This window comes from Dasypus novemcinctus, chromosome 5 (genome assembly GCF_030445035.2).
Source record: "Dasypus novemcinctus isolate mDasNov1 chromosome 5, mDasNov1.1.hap2, whole genome shotgun sequence".
NCBI lineage: Eukaryota > Metazoa > Chordata > Mammalia > Cingulata > Dasypodidae > Dasypus > Dasypus novemcinctus.
The window spans coordinates 62,390,281-62,414,037 of NC_080677.1; the positions used below are offsets into that span (position 1 = coordinate 62,390,281).

At 38.5% G+C, this 23,757-nt stretch overlaps 1 protein-coding gene across 1 annotated transcript; it reads right to left on the bottom strand.

Annotated features, from left to right (window-relative positions):
• Positions 1 to 1,207: 1,207 nt before the first annotated feature.
• Positions 1,208 to 23,119, bottom strand: PTTG1IP2 (PTTG1IP family member 2). Its single transcript, XM_071215513.1, has 6 exons — positions 23,051 to 23,119; positions 20,909 to 21,293; positions 11,216 to 11,262; positions 4,000 to 4,093; positions 2,553 to 2,646; positions 1,208 to 1,376 (listed from the first exon to the last, which is right to left on the bottom strand). Exons 1-6 carry the CDS (start codon positions 23,117 to 23,119, stop codon positions 1,208 to 1,210), a joined length of 858 nt encoding a protein of 285 aa, XP_071071614.1.
• Between the last annotated feature and the right edge of the window lie 638 nt (positions 23,120 to 23,757).

Here is a 23,757-nt window from a genome sequence, read left to right on the forward strand (position 1 = left end):
TGCATTTCCTGGGCAAATGTAATGAGGAATTTTAAATGAAGGAGAAAAATTAAAATGCAGTAGAATTCTTTGCATTCCTCTGGTTGATTTTGCCCCCAGGAAGCAGCAATCTCTCTGCACTGCAGCTCCTTTCCTCAAATAGTTTTCAAAACACATCATAATCTCGTTACCAACCAATTTCTACATAAAAGGATCTAGGAGTTGGCACTGCAGTGTGTGTGTGCTTGACATTTCCTCTGTGCCCCTACAAGGTTTACTCTGCTTTTCTTCCAGATTTTTTAAACTGAAAGAATGGTTCCTCCTTGGTCACAGACTTTTCTACATTCCCTAGCATTATGTCCCTGAGATCCAGTGTAATCATCTGGATGGCCCCCAAAGTTATTTATTCATTTTTAAATTTATCACCGCCCCCCTGTGGCTTGTTTTTGCTGTCTACTCTGTGTCCGTTTGCTGTGCGCTCTTCTGCGTTGTTGCTTGTCCCCCTTGTTTTTGTTGTGTCACCTTGCTGAGGCAGTTCTCCACAGCACCGGCGGGCCAGGTGGCACTCCACAGTGTGCGGGCGAGCTTGCCTTCACAAGGAGGCCCCAGGACAGGGACCCAGGGCCTCCCATATGGTAGACGGCAGCCCTACTGATTGAGCGACAGCCGCTTCCCCCTCAAAGTTAGTTTTAATGGTAACTGAAAGGGGCTTTACAGTACCATTTCCTTAGTCATATTATTCCAACCCAAACTTTTTTTGTGATCCAATCACCCACAGGAACAGGGGTTCCAACTCCAATTGGGGTTCCAGGGTTCCAGCCTGGCCAGAGGAGTGGGAGGGTCTGCCCAGGAACTGTGGGTAAGGAGCAGAAGGAAGACAAGATTGAATAATGGGTAAGAAGGAGTCTTGTTAGTTATCAAGGGAAAGTTTAAAGAACCAAGTTGAAAAATGTAGACAAGAGCAAGAACTGTGCCCCAGGAAGAGTCAGCCAAAGGACTAAGTAAAATGAAGAGAACCAATCTGGGGAAAGCCTGCAAGGATTTCTTAAGGCAGAGGTCATTTTGTGTCGAGTTGTTAGTGTGGAGTGGAAGTTGGGAGAATTGGGGGAGCTATTAATACCCCCAGTTTTGGGTTGGATTAATATTGTAATTTTATTGATCCTAGTCTAGCTATTGAATTTACAAGACTGTGTCTTAGAAATAAGAACAATATCTGCTGTCATATTTCCTACTCATACTTTAATTTTGATGCCTGGAACAAGAGAAGGAAAGACTTCCAGTTGTTAGGTATTGAAAGCATCTGCAATAGCCCATCAAATAAATTAAAACACTTGCCACCGGGACTCCAGTATTGAGTACGAATTCTACCTGGTCTTTCAACCATGTAGGTTTCCATTCTGTTCAAAATAATGGTGAATTTAGAATTAGTCAGGTTTATTTTCAGAACAGTTAACATAATTAGAATAATTTTATTCATTAGATAATATTTATACAATATTTTATAACCATTGCTTTATTAAATTAAATTCTCCTGTTGTTTATTCACCCAAAGAATGAAAACATTTAACTAAGAGAAACACAACTGAAATAAATGGAATACAATTTAAAATATCAATAAAGAAGCAATGGTGGGGGAACAGCAGAACTAAACAGAACTGCACAAAATTGTTGGCTCATATCTGCAGAGCAGTTTCAGGGTGTTCCTTTGAAATTGTAGCTAAGAGAACTTTCAGTAATGGATATTTCCTATTTCCACTTTGGGTCTTTAGTGAACAGTATTTGCACAAGCATATGTTTTACTCTTTTTATTAAATTTTTTTAGAGTTAAAGTTTAGAGTATTTCAAGATATATTTATAGCTATAGAGCAAAATGTAAAAATTACACACCTTAACAAGGTCAAATTAATGGGAAAGTTTATGAGTCTAGAAGATAGAGGGAGGAGAGGAGATATGCAAGTATAGGGATCCAAATTTTCTTATCTTAAATAGGGAGATTTTTGGATACAGATACAGAAGATTCAATACATTGTTCAAAGTTTAAAAGATAACCAACAGAAGAAATATTAGTAATCTTAAGAGAAAATAACTCAAAATAGTTGTAATTAAAAATAACAAAATGATAATATCCACCAACAGCAAAATATTAATAAAATAATATGTAGAGAAGAAGTGGAGGTAGGGAATAGTGCAAGACAAATTTTTCAGCTTCCATGATGGGGAATCAATAGATAACATCTAATGTTAACAAATCAGAGAAAAGGAGATATAACCATGTAAGAACTATCAATAGCATCATACTAAAAAGATCACTTCTAGGGAGCAAGTCTCAGAGGTGGAGTGGGGGTGGGGGTGGAAAAGGTAAACTTTTTCTTTTCGTTTTACAACCTTGCATACTTTTATTTTTTATTTATTTTTATTTGATTTAATCATTGACTTTTATTTCCTTATCACATGGATCTACTATTTTTGTTACATTTTTTAAAAAGGCAAAATATTTCTTGATGACTAGCTTAGCATTCTCTTTAATAATATTGTTCCACAGTGCATTCTTACTAAGGATAAAATGAACGTACTCTTGCACATAAAAGCAAAAGATGCAGCAATAGCAAATGAGTATTATCGTTAATACTGCAATGAGTAGAAGCGTCAGGAATCCAAACATGTCAACTGAAATGTATGAAAAGAAATATATTTTAAGTTAACAGAAGATTAATAATTTCTTATGTTTTCATCTTTTCTAGTATCATGCGGTCTGACACAAATCATTATTGCAAATAATGATACACAAACATACATCACATATTCCAATAAAATTGCCATTAACGCAACAATCACTAACATTTGAAAATAATCTGGCTTGTTAAAAGGAGGTAAATTTTGATGTCTTTTATCTCCCAATTGGTAAAATATTAGGCCACTGGCCTGTTTTTTTCTTTATTTTACCTCTAAACACATTTCAGGTAATATCTCAACAGTTAAAATAGTGGATCTCCCAGGTTGCTGTTTCTCTGAAGATACATATAAATAGCAGGGCACAGTTTGCTGTTTGAGTTTCAGCTATTCTTTACAGAGACAACCAAAGCTTGCTGGGAAAGCAGATTTGTAGCACTTGTAAAGGTTGTTTTGTTTTGTTTTTTCTTCCCCCCCCTCAGAACTATGTAGCTTATCAGCCTGGTGTGCCTGTAAAATGAAACTAGAATGGTATAACATAAACAGGAGACAAGGGATCCTCATTCCTACTAAACAGATGAAGGGATGCTTGTTTAAAAGCTCTTTGCTACAAACAAAAGTGATTTAAATATATATGGTAGGACCTAAAGGAAACCGGGACTTGAAGACAAATTTGTCCCTGTCTTTTCACTTCAATTAAGAAAAAAACATTGACAACTGGTTGTTCAAGATTGAGTTTTCTCACATAGTTAGGATTTGCCTAGAAGGACTTTTGTTTCAATTATTTTTTGAAAGCTTCTTAAAATGTATATTTTCCTGCCTTGGTAAGAAATATATAAGATATATAAAGTACAATCAATGCAAACATAGTTAAAAGAGTCTTTGATGATTGAGATTTGTTCATTGCAAGGGCAATTCTCAGTCTAGAATACATTAACTGAGGAAATATGAGTTGCAGTGTGCTACTGGGCTCAATATGTCCTCATCCTAAGATTAGTTACGAGAAACTCTTGGAGTTCCTACAAAAAAACATAACAACACAAAACTCCATTAACCTGGCTTATGGTTATCGTAAATCAGGGATTTTTAGAACTGAAATTTTAAAGACTCTAAAAACTAGTATGGAAAAGGAACCCACCAGTCAGAATGAATGCTGACTCAATTTGAACCATACTGCTGGAAACAACTACTAAGTTTGTCTGGAGGAAAACAGTGATGATCATCCCTTGACTTGGTATATTTTAATAAAGTAAATGTAATCATTTATAATCCTTCCAAATGTGGAAAATCAGTAGTATTTTCAAGTTAATTGAAAAAAACTACATAAAAATTCAAATAAGGACAACTTACCTCTACAGTTCAACCAATATACAGAACTGAGTTGACACCCGAAAGATGGAAAACAAAAATTTTTGCAATTATTTCCTTCACTGCACCAAAAGCACTGTATTTGGGGGGGAAAAAAGCAGTGTCCAAGTAGAATAAACACAATCTCAGTAAATTTTTCATAGGGATTAATAAGAATTAAATAATCTTATTCAATTCATAACAAATGTAGAGGGAACAAAACTAAATTTTTATGTATCTGTATGTGCATATATATTTTTATATATTTCACTAGAAGTAGAGCTTGTCACCAGAAATATTAGGATCAAATTATATCCGACCTCAAGAAAAAGCACAATAAAGCAAACTTTTCCATATGCTATAGATTATTTTCTATTAGAAGCTATTTTGGCAACAAGACAAAACTACTACCTCTGCTTATTGACAAGAACAGAGATGTGCATCATGAAACACAGCTCTTAAAACCAAAGTGCTTACCAGGGTGTTTAAATTCTGGCTTTACCTATTAACAACTATATGACTTGGATAAATTACTTAACCTCTTTGAAAATGGTAGAAGAATCACTTAGAGGGTTCTTCTGAGGTTTGGTGTTGATATGGTCAAAGCAATAGTTGTGTATTTAATAAATAGTATTATTATTTTATTATTATTATTTGCCATAGATGCCACTTATGGCCAGCCCAGATCCCTTTTATCAGGCCCATTCATTCAAACTCCAACTGCAGTGAATGTTGGCTGCCAGTGACCCATGGCTGTCCCTCTTTTCTTGGATAATTGCCTTCAGTGGCCAGGGCCCACCTTGCCTGTTAGGTTTCTTCACCATCTGCCAATGATTGAGTGATACGGGTTTCCACATGTGGGCATCTTTGCCTCATGGCAGGGACCGCTCTGCTATGACATTTTTTTGCCCTAGGACACTCCACCACCACTGCCATGGTTCGGAATGGGCTAAGGGTAGGCTTTAACTGAGACCACATCTTTGTTCAGCTTTTACCCCTTACTAGCCCTGAGTCCCTCACTCCCTCATGGGATTTTCCTAAAGAGCTGTTGCTCAAGAAATCACACACACCTGAATCCTTGTCTCAGGATCTGCATTTAGGGAATCCAACACACGATATCATTTCACAAAACAGTAATAAGAACTGTAGTAGATAGCTTTTTATCTCTCAACTCTCTTTCCCATTCTCTTTGTCTGCAGCACTCTGCTTCTGGGGATTCTTCATCTGTTACACAGCGCCCTGGTGGTGCTGTCAGTCAGCCTTGCCTCACTCCCCTCTTCTGGTCACTGGTGGTCAGATAATGTGTGGAAATAGGAAAGCTGAATTCTTAGTGCCTTGTTCAAGTAATTGAAAGCAAGATACAGAGGTGAAAACCACATGGAAGACAAGACTGAAACCTAGAAGACTCAGAAAAATGAGGGCAGAGTGGTAAAAAAAAAAAAGGGGGGGGGGAGCTTACCATGTGACAGGCACTGTTCTAAGCCCTTTACATGCATTAATTTACTTCATCCTAATTACAACCCTGTGAACTAGGTGTCCACTTTAGAGACGAAGACAAGGCACAGCGCACACAACAAGCTAGTAAATAAGGGACACAGGGTTCGACAAAGCAGTCTGGTTCTATGCTGACACCCAACCCTTTAAACCTGACCCCCAAACACCTCTTCCTGTACATCTCCAGAGTAGCAGAGGTAATGATTCACCTCATTGCGAAAAAAAAACAAAAACAAAAAACTATCCATTGGACAATGCTGAGAGTGGAGGAATATCAAAAGCCAAAGGTCAAGCGAAGCTATTTAAGACAAGTCCAAGACTTCACCTATTCTGAGTAGTTTCTCCTAACTATTGTTTAAAGACCTAAACTGCAAAGTTAGGGTCTAGATTCAAGGATTACAGCTCAGGGAGATTTCTGGTCTTGGTTAATAGTTCTTAGAGTTTCAAGGAAACTTTGATTTCTTAGGAATCAAGTCCATGCTGTCTGGAAGGGTTTTAAGGGAGGCGAATTGCCAGAAAAACCCTGAACCCATAAGAGAGCAGCTTGTAATTACTCAATGCCTGAGCAGATTCCCAGGCCCCAGTAACCAAATCCACAGCGAGTGAGCTGCTAAAGCAGTGCAGCTCCCAAAATAGACATTCTTCCCCTATGCGTCTCTACATGGGAGCTCAGAGAATAATGGAAAAGGGAGCTCCTTCCAGCAGACTGAACCGGGGTTAGCCAGACTGGTGATGAACAACTCACTCCATGGATAGAGAAATTCAACAGAATATTTTACAGGCTTGGAATATATTGTAGGAGCAGTCACTACTATATTCTTTTCTAAATGGGAGTTTTTATTGTTATTAGGCTGTAGAGAGAACTCCTCTACTGAATAGCAGTCTTTGGGAGTTGGTTTAATTGATTGTTACTTGAGTTGAAGGAGCATGAGGAGCCACAACCGAAACTCCATCAAGAGTAATTAGCATCACCTCAGATTCTGGATTTAGAGCTGGGTGTAGAACTGACAATGACTTTGGGTAAATAGAGTTTTAGTTGAGGGTTAGATGCATTATTTTGCCTGGAGCATTTTTAAAAATTTTTTTGGTGATGGAGATAATAGAATGTGCATGTACTGAATGGTCAAAGGGTGAAATTGAGTTTCCATTCTTTTTCTTCTGGTAACCATACTCTCTTTATGAATCTCTTTCCCCACCTGTCAATTACCTATGCCCTGCCCCTTTCCCACTACAGGAGTGGTCATATGACCTGTGCAGTAGCACTCAGGGTAGCCCATCCCTCTGGTATAACTAGTCCTGGACTGGACATAAAACCCAAATAAAGCCAATCAAAATTGTCTTTGGAATTGTAGGCAGATATTCGGAGAGACCTGCTAGCAGTTACTTCCTCAGCTGCATAGAGAATGCCCATTTGTCCAAAGAGAAAATGAGGCCAATACACAGAGGGAGGCAGAACCAGAGATAAAAGGTGAGAAAGGAAATAGGAATGGCATTCTTGGAGATTCAGCTGTGTAGGAAGCCAAGGCCACCCCTGGACTTCCTAATTTTGTGAGCCAATATATTCCCATTTTTATTAAATTAGTTTGAGTTGGGTTTTAGTCACTTACTACAAACAGATTTGACTCATACCTTATCTAAGTCTAAAATGTCTTCAAAAAACAGAATTTCACATTTCCTAAATAATATATTCAGCATCCTTAAATTGGTAATGTAGAATTTAAGACAGATTACATGAATTTCTTCTTGCAGCTTAAGAAGATGACCCATATAAATATGAAGCCATACCAACCTCAGACTCTTAAGAGTGGGACAAATGAGATATCAACTTAAAAACTTTGTGAATGATAGGTAGTATTGCTCCATGGAAAAATTAAAGTAGTAATTTTAGCATAGAACTTCATTTTAATATCATTATATTTACATTATAATTGCCACTTTATAAGTAAATGTCATTAAAATGAAAATATGCATTAAGGTGGAAGGTACATCATTAGTGGTTTTTTGTTTTTGTTTTTTAACATTGCATAAAATAAGTGGATTAATGTTAAAATGGCCAAGAACTAGAACATGAGTGTTACTGGGCAAAGGGGGATTTTAAAGTAGTGGACACTGATTGGATAAAAACAGCATTTACTAGGTATTTATGTGCAAAAGCTAGGCACAGCAGAGGTTTTTTTGCTGTTAGAAAGTGACAACTTAATTGGCAGGTAAAATATTTACATTTTACAAAAAAGTACATTTCTAAAAAAAGCATATTATAATTTCAAAATGAGTAGAACAGATATAGGAATTCAGCAGAGAAAGTATTCACTTCTAGTTGGAATGTCTAGATAAGATTTTGTTCAGGAAATGGGCAGAATTTGACCTGGGCCTTGAGGAATAGGTAAAAATTTGTACATGAAAGGAGAGGTACATGAAAGGAGAGGTACAGAGACTAGGCAGAATGGAAGAACAGGTCTCCTCTGTGGCAGGAGTGAAAATTCTCATGTGGATTTTGTGAAATAATTTGGAAAGGTAATTTTCTCTCAGACTGTGATGGGTTTTGAATGGAAAACTATGGAGTTTATATTTATCTTAACAATAGGGACTCAAGTGAATTATTTTTGGCTAAAATGTGACATGATGGAAAATCCATTTTAAGATTATGAATAAGGCATCAGGATGGATTAGAGGGACTGTGGTAGGAAGTCAAGGAAAAAGAAAAGAATAGAAAGATTGACAGGACTTGTGAACTGCATATAGAGAAAAAGGAAAAGAACGCAGTCAAAGATTTCCAAAATTATAGGTCTTGGAGAACATTACCAGAAATAAACAAAGTCAATAAAATGAATTTCTTTGGGGAAGGCAAAATGATAATTTTAGTTATAAAAATTTTGAGTTTGAAGTGATGGAAAACTATCCAGGTAGAAATGTCAGTCAAGCAACTGTGAGTGTGATCCTGAGACTCAGGGAGCTATTAGCTCTAAGCATCAGAATCTGAAATTCTTTTATGGCAGGTAATGTTGGAGCCATGGTGGTGGGTAAGTTAGCACAAGGGTGAGAACACTGTATTAAGAAAGGTCCTTGTTTAGAGTGTGTGAGGAAGAGAGGTTGGTAAAGGAGACAGAGTGGTGAAGGAGATAATTAGAGCAGTGTAATATCAAGATGACCAAGGAAGGAGGAAGTTTCAGGAAGGAGTGAGTGACTAACTTGAAAAGATCATTGGGTTTGGTTATGGAGAGTCTTTTCTCTGAATCAGTTTGCTAACATTAAGTAAGAGTGTGTAATAAGGAAGCAAAGGCAGAACGAGTACTTTAGCTACGTTGAAAGAGATGAAAAGGTTTTTTGTTTTGTCAATTTTGTCTGGACTCTGGAAGAAGCCAAAGCAGAGAAAAAGATTGAATTTATTGCAGATGGAACAAGAAAATGAGAAAGGTACTGAGTTTATGGGTGTGCATGTATTTTTGAGTGTGATGTGTTCATTGATGCAAAGATTAAGGGATTAGTCTTGCAAAAGTGAAAATACTTCTTGAGAGGAAAAGAAAATGTAAGAGAAAAAACATTGAGTTAATAAAGAAGGAAAAATGAGGGAACATGAACTGAGAGATGACCTTAAACTTCTCAAGGAAAATTGGACTCTAAAAGGAAGGTCATGCCAAGAGTAGATAAGGTGGTGAGAATAGTTGCCATGGGGAGAATATTTCATTGTACTGGCTTTCTTCCTTTTTTACAGCTGAGAAACTCTTGACAGGTGATAACCACATTTTCACTGACACATCAATATGTGGACCCAGGACCTTGCCCATCCCAATACCCTAACACACACACAAGTTTTCAGAGAGGTAAAATAAATAGCAAAGTGGGCGTTTGAGAGTTGTGAAGTGTGACATTTATAAACATATTTTATATACACATAAGTAATGATCACTCCCTATGAACTAAGTAACAGATGAGCTAGGCTACAGGAAATACAAAAATTTCACTGTTTTTGCTATAACTTCTCTCTCAACCAAAAATCTATATCAGGATGCAATGAGTGAGAAAGTTTTATTTTAAAACTGATGAACCCTTATGAAACACTTGAATCATTGAGAATCCAAGATATGTCTTGAATTCTGTGACATTTTTACAATGATAAAATGTCACCACTATAATGATAGCTGTGAACAACTCCATAATATTGACTCGTTGATTAATGCTTAGATTTGAATTTTTGTTTTTTAAAAGGATGTATAAAGTTTTATCTTTATAAACAAAAGTTAATTTCATGAGTAAAAAAGAACAAGAGAAATGTGAATATTGCCTGGATGCTTGATGATATTAAGAAGCTATTGCTAATTTTTAGGTATGATAATGGTATTGTAATATTTTAAAATAAAATATCAGTGATAGGAGAGCAGATATAGCTCAAGTGGTTGAGTGCCTGCTTCCATGTATGAGGTCCTGGGTTTGATCCCCGGTACCTCCTAAAAACAAAACAAACAAACAAATGGAAAAAACACCCAACTTTCATTGGGGACTGGATGTAGCTCAGAGGTTGAGTGCCTGCTTCCCACGTACGAGGCCCAGGGTTCAATCCCCAGTACCTCCTAAAAAAAAAAGTGATATATACTGAAGATATATAGATACATGTAGAAATATTTATAGATGTATACTGAAATATTTACAGATAAAATGATACGGCATCCATATCATTATTTGCTTCAAAAGAATCCACGTTGTGGGGGAGGGCATATATGAAACAAAGTTGGCCAAGATGGCTTATGGGCATAAAAACTTTCATTGTACTATTTTCTCTATTTTTACACATTTGAAAATTTCCACTGTCAAACATTTAACAACCAAAAAATGGTGTGAGAATATTCCACTCAAGTGAGCTGCCATGAGAGTTCATAGGAAGGAAGTCCATAGGAGATGGTTAATAAGCTAGGAAAATGAAGGAGTTAAAGGACTGGAGAAAATTCTTGTTAAGACCAAGGAGTAGGGAAGCACCTAAAGCTAGGACAGGAGTTGGGAGGAGAAGTTCATAAGCCAGGGACCCAGGACCTCATTAAAGCAGAGGAGTGACCTGGGGGAAAATACGTGAAGGGGCAAAGGGCAGTGAATCGGGAGCACTATAACAGATACCAATTATTAGAGTGTGCCCTATTCTAATATAGTGATTTCACGTGTCTGTCTTTAATATTGTCAGTTCTCTAATACTTGGTTAGAGAAAAATGGCTTGGTGAGGATTGCTGTAAAACTCTCTGTGGTGCAAACAACACCATTTCCCTCATTAAATACAGAATTTCTGCTTTCTTCCAAATCTGAAGTGAAGTATAATGATGTCAGACATCTAATCTACAAAGGAGATCATAGCTACAGAAACTGTGTGGCATCCTTTCTAATCTTTAGGGATTAGAAGCAGCAAGAGAATTTTCATTACATCTCAAAAGGCTTATCTTTTCCTTACTTACAAAAATATTCTTCCAAAACTTCAGCACTATTTATTTATTATTTAAGCTAAGAAGTGTTTATAGGTATAATTTTCCCTGTGGAAGTATAGATTTTTACTAAATATTTTCATTGTTTCTTTCTAGATCCTCAAAAAATGATTTGAGATACAGAAATACATCGTAACTGTTACTAGTATTCCTAACATAAAAGTGTTGTGCAAAACAAAGTTCAGCATATCATTTAGACTATATCATGGGATTGTATGACATAACATCCCCAAGACAATTTCCTCATAAGAAAGTTAACTTACTCTTTTATCTTCTACGCACAATTGACACTTTTTCTTTACATCACAGGCTACAAGAAAAGAAAATACAAAAATTTAAATCCAAAGTCTATTTGTTACTCAATATTATATAAAACTGCATTTTGTTTAGTTATTCCTGTTCCAGGTCATACTCATCCATAGCCTAGTATTTTACAAAATTATTTTCATATCTCAGATACTTCTCTTACCAGAACTAAATAAATCCTGTCTATTTTATTTTCTCCTGTTACTTGGAAAAACATGAAATGGCATCATCCAAATTTGATTAGCCAAGCAAGTTACAAAAAACATCTGCCAAAAAAGAAAAAAGAAAAACAAATTGGCAATATCACCAGATATTTAAAACACCACACTTTAAAATACTCTTTTAGTAACTCCTTGGTTACTGAGTGTGGTTTTGCCAAGACATTTCTGACTAACTAGTTAACTCTTTAAATATTAAAAACAAAAACCCCATCCTGTCTTGCTACAAAGCTTTAAAAACTTCCCCCAAATGAGGATTTTCATTCTTTTGTTTTTTGGAAAAAAAAAAGGTATAATTTATGTTTGAAAGTTCTAGAATGAAAAATACAAGTTTGGTAAAAAGCATATTGATGGCTCCTTTTATTACTCCAATATCTCCATAAGAAAATAGGTCCTAGAATTAATACCATACTTGTTTGTTTTTGTTTTTTTTTTTTTTGAAAGATTTATTTATTTATTTAATTTCCCCCCCTCCCCCGGTTGTCTGTTCTTGGTGTCTATTTGCTGCGTCTTGTTTCTTTGTCCGCTTCTGTTGTCGTCAGCGGCACGGGAAGTGTGGGCAGCTCCATTCCTGGGCAGGCTGCACTTTCTTTTCACGCTGGGCGGGTTTCCTCACGGGCACACTCCTTGCGCGTGGGGCTCCCCCACGCGGGGGACACCCCTGTGTGGCACGGCACTCCTTGCGCGCATCAGCACTGCACATGGCCAGCTCCACACGGGTCAAGGAGGCCCGGGGTTTGAACCGCGGACCTCCTATAATACCATACTTGTTTTGTGATACCGTAACAATAAAATCACTCCATTATTTTGGGGACAGAGTTCACATTCAATGTGGGATAGATCAGACTTTTCTCTTTAATTCAAAATTGACTCAATGCAGATCATTGAGTGTGAAAAATGTACAAAACAGTTTTTCAAATTAAGTCCTACTGAATATTATTTCCTTCCATCCAAATGTATTCTTGAAGTTGCCAAGGGAAGGTTAAGTGGAAATGGGAAAAGTTCAAGTGCTTCATTTATGTCCAGGACAGCCAGCCTCAGCAGAACTACAACTGGTCATTTCATGAGACCAGAGTAGGGAAACAAAAGATGTGTGACATGGCCTCTATTCTGCAAACTCTTCTTGTTTTCACAGCTATCTATCTATCTATCTATCTGTCTGTCTGTCTGTCTGTCTCTGTCTATCTATCTATCTATCTATCCACCTACCTATTATCCATCTACCTATCTATCTCTTTTTTCTATCTTTTTTCTAAAATATTTTATCTTTTTTTCCATGCAGAAAATACCAAGTCCTCATATATCTGCCTCCATTATAAATATTTTGCATTAGTGTGGTATTTGTTACAATGGAAGAGAGAATATTATTATAATTGTACTATTAACAATAGTCCATAGTTTACATTAGGGCTCACTGTGTTGTACAATCCTATAGTTTTTATTTTATTTTATTTTTATTCTAGTAACATACATATCACCTAAAATTTTCCCTTTTAATCACATTCAAATAAATAAGTGATGCTAATTCTACTCACATGTTTTTACCACCACCACCATCCATTACCAAAATTTTCCATCATCCCAAACAAAAATTCTGTACCAATTAAGTATTAACTCCCCATTCCTTTTATTCTAGTTTCTGACTCTATGAATTTGCTTATTTATTTCATATAAATGAGCTCATGCAGTATTTGTCCTTTTGGGAGCTGATGGTGATCCACTCATTTCTGAGGTACACTGTATTCTACTCTTGTCTTATTTTGGTCAAGTGAGACAAAATTACATTCCTCTTATATGCTTAACCTTGGTTTCTGACATTGAATCCAAAAATGTTCTGGGTAATATGAAATCCACAGCCTTGTTTCTTGTAAGTCCTGAGACGTTCATGCTTTTCTTTCCTGTGATTCCATCATTCCTGCTACTTAAAAAAAAAAAAAAAATGAAAATAGCATTATTGTCTTTATGTAATTATAAAAGTGATGCATGCTCAAAATAAGAAAAAATATACATGAAAATAAAAATTAGCTGAAGTTCCTCCATCCAGAGAAACTCTGGCTCTTCATCTTACTTTAGGCAACCTATTTCTTCATGATCTGAACTTGGATTTTACCATTATTCTATATCACTTGACACAGGAAATCTTAAACTCCAGTGTTCTTTTTTCTGACTAGAATCTTCCTTCCTTCTAACTTGCATTTGACATCATTCAGACTGTCGCATACCTTTATCTCTCCACTGTTTTCCGAATCCATATTCCCCCATCCCTTATTCTTTTCCTTGGACCCCATGATTCAGCAGCGCTTTGAGTCCAGAAATTTAGATTGAGCATTAGTATAACTAACTAGCATTCTTTCATATAGTTTTCCTTGCTTCATCAGAGAACCTGACCTATGTGCTTCATGAATCAGTAGGTTCTTTCTTTATGCTATTCTGGAAGGAAAAGGTAAATAGCTATTTCCGTGGCTTAATCAGTCGTGCGATATTTTCCTTACCCTAAAGACCTGATTTTTGTATATTTATTTTCTATCTAATCACATCCTTCTTCTTGGTTACATTTTTTCATGACTTTTACAGCATCATTTTCTCCCAGTTCTCTTGGAATATCTCTGGCCATTCTTTTTGAGTTTCCTAACTGGCTCCATCTCTTCTACCAATTTTAAAAATGTTATTCCTTAAAGTTTCATCCTTTGTCCTCTTCTCTTCTCCCATGAGGGATCACAATTTCAAATGCCTAAAGATACCAGATATCAAAACAAAATATTTTTGAATGGTATTGAAATCAATTAATAATTTGATTTTTAAAAATAGAACAACTAAATCAAAGAAGCTGATTCTAAAATTTATCTACATGGGAAATTTTTTTCAAGAATATTTAAGAGAAAAAACACAATGAGGGATAATAAGGTCTTGTATATTAAAATTCACTATTTTATGTCCTTATATTTTATTTATTTGATGTTTTTTAGGCACGTAAAGTGAGTTCATGTGTTTTAGAATTTGTCAAATGCTCTTTTTATTTCTATCAGCTTTTCCTGTATCAGTTTCAAAACTATGTTGTTAAGCAAATAAAGGTTCATAACATGTTATCTTGGTGTAATGTACTATATAACAATATGGAATGCCCCTTATTCTTCTACTTAATGATTTTTCTGCTTGAATTCATTTTATCAAATATGAATATCACTACACTTACTTTTTCATTAGTATATCCTAGGTGTATCTTGTTCCATCAATTTATTTTCTTTGTTCCTTTATTCCCTCTAGTGATTTCAAGTCACAATCTTATTTCTATTCTTTGAACTGTTACTTTTAAAATTTTATCAGATATACTTTATTTTATCTATCATTATCTAATCAGGATCTACATTCTCTATTTGTACATGGACGCTGATATACTTTTTTAAAAATTAAAGATTTTTAAAATTTCTCCTCATCCCTTCATTGTTTGCACTGCTGAGTCTGTTCATTGTGTGCTTGTCTTCCTTTTAGGTGGCACCAGGAACTGAACTGGGGACTTCCCAGGTGGGAGGGAGGCATCTAATTGATTAAGCCACCTCTAGCTCCCCGCTTTGTTGTGTCTCTCATTATGTTTTCCTTCTTGCATCTCTTGTTGCATCATCTTGTTGCACCAGCCCTTCATGTTAGCTCGCTGACTTGGTCATCTTCTTTAGAAGGCACCAGAAACTGAACCTGGGACCTTCCATGTGGTAGGCGGGAGCTCAGTCAGTTGAGCCACATCTGCTTCCCCAATATACTTTTTTTTTCAAAGATTTATTTTATTTCTCTCACTTTCCCTTCACCCCCTCCAGTTGTCTGCTCTCTGTGTCCCTTCACTGTGTGTTCTTCTGTGTCCACTTGTATTCTTGTTAGCAACATTAGGAAACTGCATCATTTTTTGTTGTGTCATCTTGCTGCATCAGCTCTCCTTGTGTGCGGCACCGCTCCTGGGCAGGCTGCACTTTTTTCCCATGTGGCAGCTCTCCTTAGGGGTGCACTCCTTGCACGTGGGGCTCCCCTATGCAGGGACACCCCTGCGTGGCATGGCACTCCTTGCGCACATCAACACTGTGCATGGGCCAGCTCCACAAAGGTCAGGAGGTCCTGGGTTTGAACCCTGAACCTTCTATATGGTAGGCAGATGCTCTATCAGGTAGCCAAATCTGCTTCCCTGCCCTAATATACTTTCATTTTCTCCTCTTCCTCCTTATACTACTTGCCAGGTGGAGATCATCTGGAATTTAATTACTATTAAAATTTTAATAATTATTATTAAAGTTTTATTATTTTTAATTTGCTATTGATTTACAATAAATTATTTAGAATTAATTGTAAGATTCACTGGTTTCTTTGCTTACTATTCTTTCTGGAATTCTATAGCTTCCTCTAAGATTCATTTTTCATTTTGCTGAATTATATCCTTGAGATTCTTATTCAGAGAGAATGTGAGTAATAATGTCTTTCACTCTTTAGGTGTCCAAAATGTTTTCATTTTATACAGTTACTAGAGCATAGCTTTCTTAGTCTGGTTATATGTTCCAATTTCAAACCATTTTCCTCAAAACTCTAAAGATATTGTTCTGGAAATTTTTCTTTCATTGTTTCCTCTCTTCTATTTCCTTCTTTCCTCCTGAAACTCCTATTACACTTATGTTGTATGAGCTCTTCATAAACTTTTCCTTATGCTATCTCATGTCCTTTTGTACTGTATTCTCTAAGCATCCCATGGCTCAATCATCAAGCTTGCTTATTTGCTCTTTAGGAATTTCCATCTAGATGATATTTTTAATTTCCAAGATCCTTAGTCTTTTTCATAAAAGCCTGCTCTTTTTTCATGGATATCTTCATATGAATATTAATCATAGGGTTGGGAAAAACCATCTGTCTCAGGCCCCAAGTGATCCCACCCTTTCTTGTTGACTGTCAAAACTAGGCCTAACTGTTCTCTGACCTTGAACCTTCTCTGAATCTGCTCACATAAGCAATTAAATAGCTCAAGGCAACCACAATGTGACTATAGTACAAGTACTCACAAGGGACTAGCTTGACTACTTCTTGCTATAAAAGGTGACAGGCCTTTAGCCCTGGTTTCCTAAGCTGCAGTAAAATCCACTGTGCATAGTCATCATCTGGGCCCACTGTGTCACTCTGTGGAACTTGGAGGCCAGAGAGCCAGTGCTGTCATGCTGATGCTCTTGCGTTTTGCTGGCTATGACTAATACACTATCCTGCTCTGATCCTTTGAGCCTCATTGTCTACTTTCAGCATGCATGAAATGGTGGCAAGTCAACCTGTTTACTAGTTTAGTCATCTCCTTAGGAGTCTTGTTACTCCTTGTCATTTTCTGTAAGTTTGGGGTTCTTCCCCAGCATACAGTTTCAAAGCCTTCTTCTTTTCCTCTTTTAAATATTTCTTAATTCATTGGTTCTTTCATTTGTTGAGTTTCATGATTCTTGATTATGTGCTAATTTTTGCATAAATCTATTCTTAGATGTTTCTGCCTCCTGTGATGTGGAGGGAGGGGTGGGACATGCAGCTAGGCTCCATGTGTCTATAGCACATCTTCTCCTTTCCTTTCCAGGACAAGAATTCACATTTGTTGTTAATGAGGCAACTGCCTCTGCTGCCTGCCTCTTGATACAAGTGGGAGGGTGGAAAGGGAAGCTGCTGTGGCGCTTCAAATTCATCTCCCAAAAGGTGCTCCACAACTCTCTCATGCTCCTTGTATTCAGGAGCAACTGAATACTGGCACCACTCCAACTTTTAACAGTTGTCCTCTCCTATGTGTGCTTTAGGCTGTGGTTTTCTCCATTAGTCTGATCTGGACTATTTCCTGTTTTTCCTGGATTCCTAAACATTTCTGGTACCCATTTTGTTTTTCAGAACTTTCATTCATATATTATCATTAAGAAATATATATCTAGCATTTATTGAACACTTACCACACGGCAAGCAGCATTCTAAGGGCATAATATATATTAACTCATTTGATCCTCACAACAGCCACGTGAGGCAGATATATTTTGTTCATTCTTACTGATCAGAAAACTGAGGTACACTAAGTTTGGGCTTCATAAGTGACAGAGCTGGGAGGTGAACACAGGTAGTCTCAGCTGCCGCCCGTGACCTCTGTGTTCTTCTGCCTCTGGGAATGAAACAGGTACTGTCTTAAGAGGTCCAGCTAAGTATAGGAGGAACTATTCACTATGATGGGGAGGATCAAGGAAGGCATCAAAGGAGAAATAAAATTTCATCTAGGCCTCTCAATATCAGAATTCAATTTTCTATCAGAATTCAGCATGGTTTTCAATGTCCCATTCTGCCAAGTGGCAGAAAAATTTAAACATACAAATTCAAGTCCATTCAAGAAAGTCAGCCTCTTTTGTGTAAATATTTAGCACTAATCTCAGGATCTGTTTCCTTACCCTTTTCCTAGAGGATGTTCTACTCTCCTAGAGAGTTGGAGCTAGGTGTTGTCCTGGCCCCAGAGAAAGGGTGACTGGCCTGAATAGCTGCCTCCTTCTGTGCTGGCCTCCACTGCAGTGAATTTCACCTTGTCTCTTCTTAGAAGTGTTGTGCACTGGTATTTGCTGTTCTGCTCTGGCTTCTGGAGGTGAGGCCCATGTATTATCTTGTAATGTTCTGTCCTCTTCAATTCTGCAAGTCCTCATGGAGCTCCCCTCACCCTCCATCCCCACCCCAACATCCCAACTGCTATGTTGGAGATTTGGGGGATTTCCACTTCTTTCCATGTAAAATCTTTATATTCAAGGGACTCTGTGAGACAACTGTTGGGTGCATCTGCTAAGATACCTCTTCCTGCCATTGCTAGCTACTATAGAATCATGTTAGCCTCATGCTTTCTATGTGGCTGGTAATCTCCTAGGGTAAACTCTAGAAAGTGAGTCAGGGTTTCCTAATGTTCTTAGATTTCTCTCACTCCCTTCCTCACCTCAGCTGGAAGGGTTTTCTCATCCAGCTCCCCAGGAGCATTTAAACCTTAGTGTGTATGGTAGATTGAACTGTGTATCCTAACCAAAGACATGTTCTTCATTTGAATCCTTGTTCCTGAGAGTGTGAACCCACTTGTCAATACCCTTCGAAGATATACTCTTAGTTAAGGTGTGGCCAAACTGAATCAGGGTGGGCTGTAATGTGTATCACTGGGGTCTGTCATAAGCAGAAGAAATTTGGATGCAGTGAGTTGGACAATGTCACAAGGAGAATCTGGAATTCAGTGGAAACCAAAAGAGCAGACGCAAGGAAAGAGAGGTGGTCATGTGATAGGAGGCAGAGATGCAAGCCAAGGAACCCCAAGGATTGCAGAAAACCAGGGCCAGAGCACTACAGGCTTTGGGGAGAAAGCATGGTCTTGCCAACTCCCTGATTTTGCACTTCTAGCCTCTAAAACTGAGTCGATAAATTCCTGTTGCTTAAGCCAACCTATGTTTTAGCGGTCTAGTGAACTAAAACAGTGTTCTTCTCTCTAATCCTCCTAATAAATGCCTGACGGTCAAATTCCTATAGTATTTTTGGTCTTAAAGATGGCTCTGTCAGTCAGAATCGAATCAGGAAAACAGAAATCACTCTCAGTGTACATATAACACAGGGAATTTAGTACTGGGAATTTGTTGTACAGATGATGTAAGAGACTGAGAAGTCTACCAGGAGAAAGAAACTGAGTGGCCCAAAGATCAGCCTAGTAGGAAGCTGTTACCACCCCTAGACTAGAGGATAGAAGAAGGAGGCAGCTCCCAGAGATCAGTGCAATAAGAACACTTAGGAGTGTGTCTGACAAATTTTCTTTTTCTACTCATCACAGGAGAAATAAACCAATTAATACTTTATATTAGCTCATATTCAGAATATTTTGCCTCCAATATATTTCCTTGGAGTAACTGCCTCAGTGAAATGTTAGAATCCCTTCCTTAGTTTGGAAGTGAAAGTGTTATGAAGTCTAAGAAACTATATCTTGTTAAGTGGGAAGGTTGAATGCAAACACAAGGGGGAACCTGCCCCAGGCAAGGAGGCAAATATACAGAGGATGCCCCTGACAGGGGGTACCAGGCTTTCTTGCCCAAAGTGAAGTTGTTTCCTCAGAAAGTCTATAGATGGAGAGTATGGGCCATGATGTGAACCAATGTATATGAGGTGCAGAGGTGCCCAAAGATGTACTTACCAAATCCAATGGATGTGTCATGATGATGGGAACGAGTGTTGTTGGGGGGGGGGAGAGGGGGGGTGGGGGGGTGGGGTTGAATGGGACCTCACATATATATTTTTAATGTAATATTATTACAAAGTCAATAAAAAATAAAAAATAAAAAATAAAAAAAAAAAAAGAAAGTCTATAGAGTGGACCATGGTTGGTCAGCCCTAGAAATGAGCTAGCTAGAATCAGAAACATCAGTTTTAGGCCAGCCTATGTTATCTATGACTCTCAATTTGCTTTTGTTTGCTTCCTTTTTGTTCTTCCTCAGCATTTTAATAAAATAGCTTGAAAAATTCCAGCCTGGCTTCAATTTGCTGGGGGAACAAAGGGAAAGACTTACTTATATGCTTGGGCCCATGTTTTCAGGCGGTTTTTGTGGGGAGAAGAGGGTGGAGATAGCACTGGAATACTGTTCCTTGTGGAGTATATATGGGAGTGACAAAGGAAGTTAAAAAAGAGAGAAATCCAAGGGAAAAATGAAACCAAAGAAAACAAAGCCAGATCTTTTGATTCAGCCCTCCCCCAACTCCCCAGTGTAAATTCTCATTTCAGTGCAAAACCAAGAGCTCTGTTTTTGGTTTTAGTAAGAAAGACTGATTCACTTACCGATACTAACATTCTTTTTTAATCCGGAAACCAGACAGCAGCAATTATTCTGTCTCATAGTCCCCATAAAAATGGCAATCTTGGCTTTACATGGCATTTTCCAAGTAATTCAAATCCTGTCGCTTATTTTATCTATACAATTCCAATTTAGGATACTAAAACCCATATTTCTAGTTTCAAGAATTCAACTCTGCATGACTTTTAGAGTTTCAAACTGTCTTCAGTGGGGTAAGGGAGACAAGGGAAGCCTCCAAACTAAAATATTTATTTCATAAGAAAAAACACAAATTAGGCAATGTATTAACTAAGACTTTAAAACACTAAGAAAGACTAGCCAAGGCACAGACCTGGGTCTGAGTAGAACAAAACGGGACAATTTACTCACAGCATAAATCTTACAGGCTGTATATATGTAGGTCATGAAAACAGTGGGGGGGGGGGGGGGGGGCAGGGAGCTTTCCTAATTTAAAAATCTGTTTTAATCCACTTTTCACATTTCAGATAAAGCAAAGTACAGTCGCATTTAAACGTCGAATGGGCAACTTTTGAGTTGAAAATCTCACTGCGCCAGACTGCCACAACCAAAGCCAAAGACAGCGTCGACCGCGCGCGCTCACCGTCTTTGTCCGTCTTGTTTAGACTTTTGTTGCTTCTGTGCCTGATCGTTTGGGAGAAGCCATTCTCGGAGACGTTGATAAGCAGTTGAATGAGAGAGAGGGAGAGGAAAACCGGCAGGAGGATTTGGCTCCATGCCCGCAGCGAGCACATCCCTCCTCCCCGGGGGGCAGAGGGACCGCGTCCGGGGACTGAGTCCTGTCGCAGCCCAGGTCCTGAGGCCGCCGCTTCCGAGCCCGGCCTCTGCATAATTCGCAGAACCTCAGAATCCCGAATGTTCCGAATGTTCCGGCCAGAACGTGGAATATTCCTAACGCCTTTCTGGTCACCTTGTAAATCCACGACTTTGTCCCTGACTATATGCACCTCTTGGCACGGAAAATGACGCTTTAATGCCGTTTTCCAAAGTATGAAGTATTTTAGGTGGTTTGCAGATGAACTTTTATTTTAATAGTTATGAATTTATTTTAACTTGTGTTGGAAAATATAACTGGTAGTTATAATGGTATATTGGCAAGATACAAACTTCTCCTTCAAAATAAATCTATGCAGAAATTATCAAATGTCAGATATACAAATAGTAGTACATGATTTAAATAAAGAACGTGGCAAAAATTTGTGAAGGTGGATGGCCATGGAAATGACCTCTTTTTACTTAGAATGAAAAGTGACTCTTGATCAAGGTCTATCTTGTTCTCATTTTTTCAAAAATGAAGGATGGAGTTGTTCCTTGGTATTCCTGGCTCATTCATGTTGTCTGGACCCTGGGAACTATGGCTCTAGTGCTGACAATAAAGAAAACGGGGCCACATGCCCAGAGGTCCAGGCAAGTGATGTGAAGGGTCCGTTTACAGAGGAGCAAATTCAATTAGGCAAGAATGTATGAAAAAATATTTTAAAAATGACTAGTAGTAGGAAATTGTAAATTAATGTGATAATGAGCTACCAACCATTAGGTTGGCAAACATTTTAGAAGAAAGCTAACATATATTGTTGCTGAAGATTGTGGAGGAAAAAGCTACTCTTATATCTTTTGGTGGAACTGTGAATTGCTACAGTGTCTTTGGAAAGCAACCTGGTAACAACTATTAAAATAAAAAATTCAAAAAAAGGAAAACCAAAAGAAAAAAAAGAGAGAAATACATATATTCTATATGTACATATTTTTGTTTGGGAATCTGTTCTTCACGGCTTCTCAGTTCTCCTGCTGTGGTTTGGGCTGCACCCCCTGCCCTGGAAGTGGAACACAAAAACCAGGCCAGAGCAAATCAGAGAATTGCATTTCTCTGGCCACCAGAACTGGTGTAGGGCTTTACACATGACCTAAGCTGATCCAAGCAAGGTCAATTTCAGGGTTTTTTTGCTAGGGATGCTGGGACAAAGACTCTTATACTCCTCTGGATTCAATTTAGTCCGAGGGGTGCTAAAAGTCATCTTGAGACCATGTGGGGGTTGGCCATGAAATGCCTCACTCAGAGCAGAATGGACTAGGGCCTCAGCTGCTATCCCTCAGAATCCTCCATGTTCCAGGCCAACGCATGCTTCTCATGGGCTGCTCCCAGCTTCTCATGGGCTGCTCCCAGCTTCTCATGGGCTGCTCCCAGCCAAGGCTACACATGCCAGGGGTACAAATATGGGATACCTCTAATGGGTGAGTTTGCCTACCCATCAATCTGGTGGAAACTTTCCTAGACCTGTACTGCTCTCTGAGGCTCTGCCACCAAATCCTCCTTTCTTCTTCCCTTCTCTGGACCTGCACCATGGTTTGAAAGTTTGCCCTTTTTCTAGCTCCCTCTCCTTTATTCTTGCCAAGTATTTCCCCCCAATAAACTTCTTGTACTTGCAGTCCTATTTGGGCATCTACTTCTTAGGGCCTAACCTAACACAAATGTCACTGGAAGTGTTCTGAGAAAACAGGTGTTAAGATAAAGCTTTGAGACTGGTTCACTCACTATCCTGAGTGGTATGTGGAGTATGGAGTGACCCTGGGAAAAGATGGCAGTGAAATGGTTTCTACCTAGGAAGCAAATTGGTTGAAAAGAATGCCCTGGTAGGTGCAATGATCCAAGCACTTGAAAGATATAGGGAAACAAACAATGCCTACAAGGACAGCAAAGTTGGTTGGTTATGGAGTTGTTTGCTACATGTTCTTTTTTGTCTACTTCTGCTGTTGTCAGCAGCACGGGAATCTGTGTCTCTTCTAGTTGCGTCATCATGCTGCGTCAGTTCTCTGTGTGGGAGGTGCCATTCCTGGGCAGGCTGCACTTTCTTTGACACTGGGCGGCTCTCCTTACCGGGCGCACTCCTTGCATGTGGGGCTCCCCTATGTGGGGGACACCCCTGCGTGGCAGGACACTCCTTGGCACTCCTTGCACGCATCAGCACTGTGCATGGGCTAGCTCCACACGGGTCAGGGAGGCCCAGAGTTTGAACCGGGGACCTCCCATGTGGTAGACGGATGCCCTAACCACTGGGCCAAGTCCACTTCTGGTTATGGACTTGTACTGATGCTCTGCAGAAGGATGATGAGAAACTGAGGGTCATTGACTGGCTAAGTGTGAGAGTCTGGGGACTTCTTTGGTAGACCCTGTCTTCTGTAATGGAAAAGTAGACACAGTTAAGCAGCAGACTGAAGACCTGACAGAGTTACAGAGCTCCAGAAACATTTAATTGCCCAGCCAAAGCAGGTTTCTCATGCTAAGGTAAGGGCTCTGGTTGTATTTAAGTTCCACATCCTGGTCCCTATTACTTCAAGAACCTCATTATCTCCATGGATGTTAACAAGCCCAGCTCAGTGACTGTCTCCACTGTTAGTCTTGGCCTGTGGAGGAGAGCCACTAAGAAATTTCTT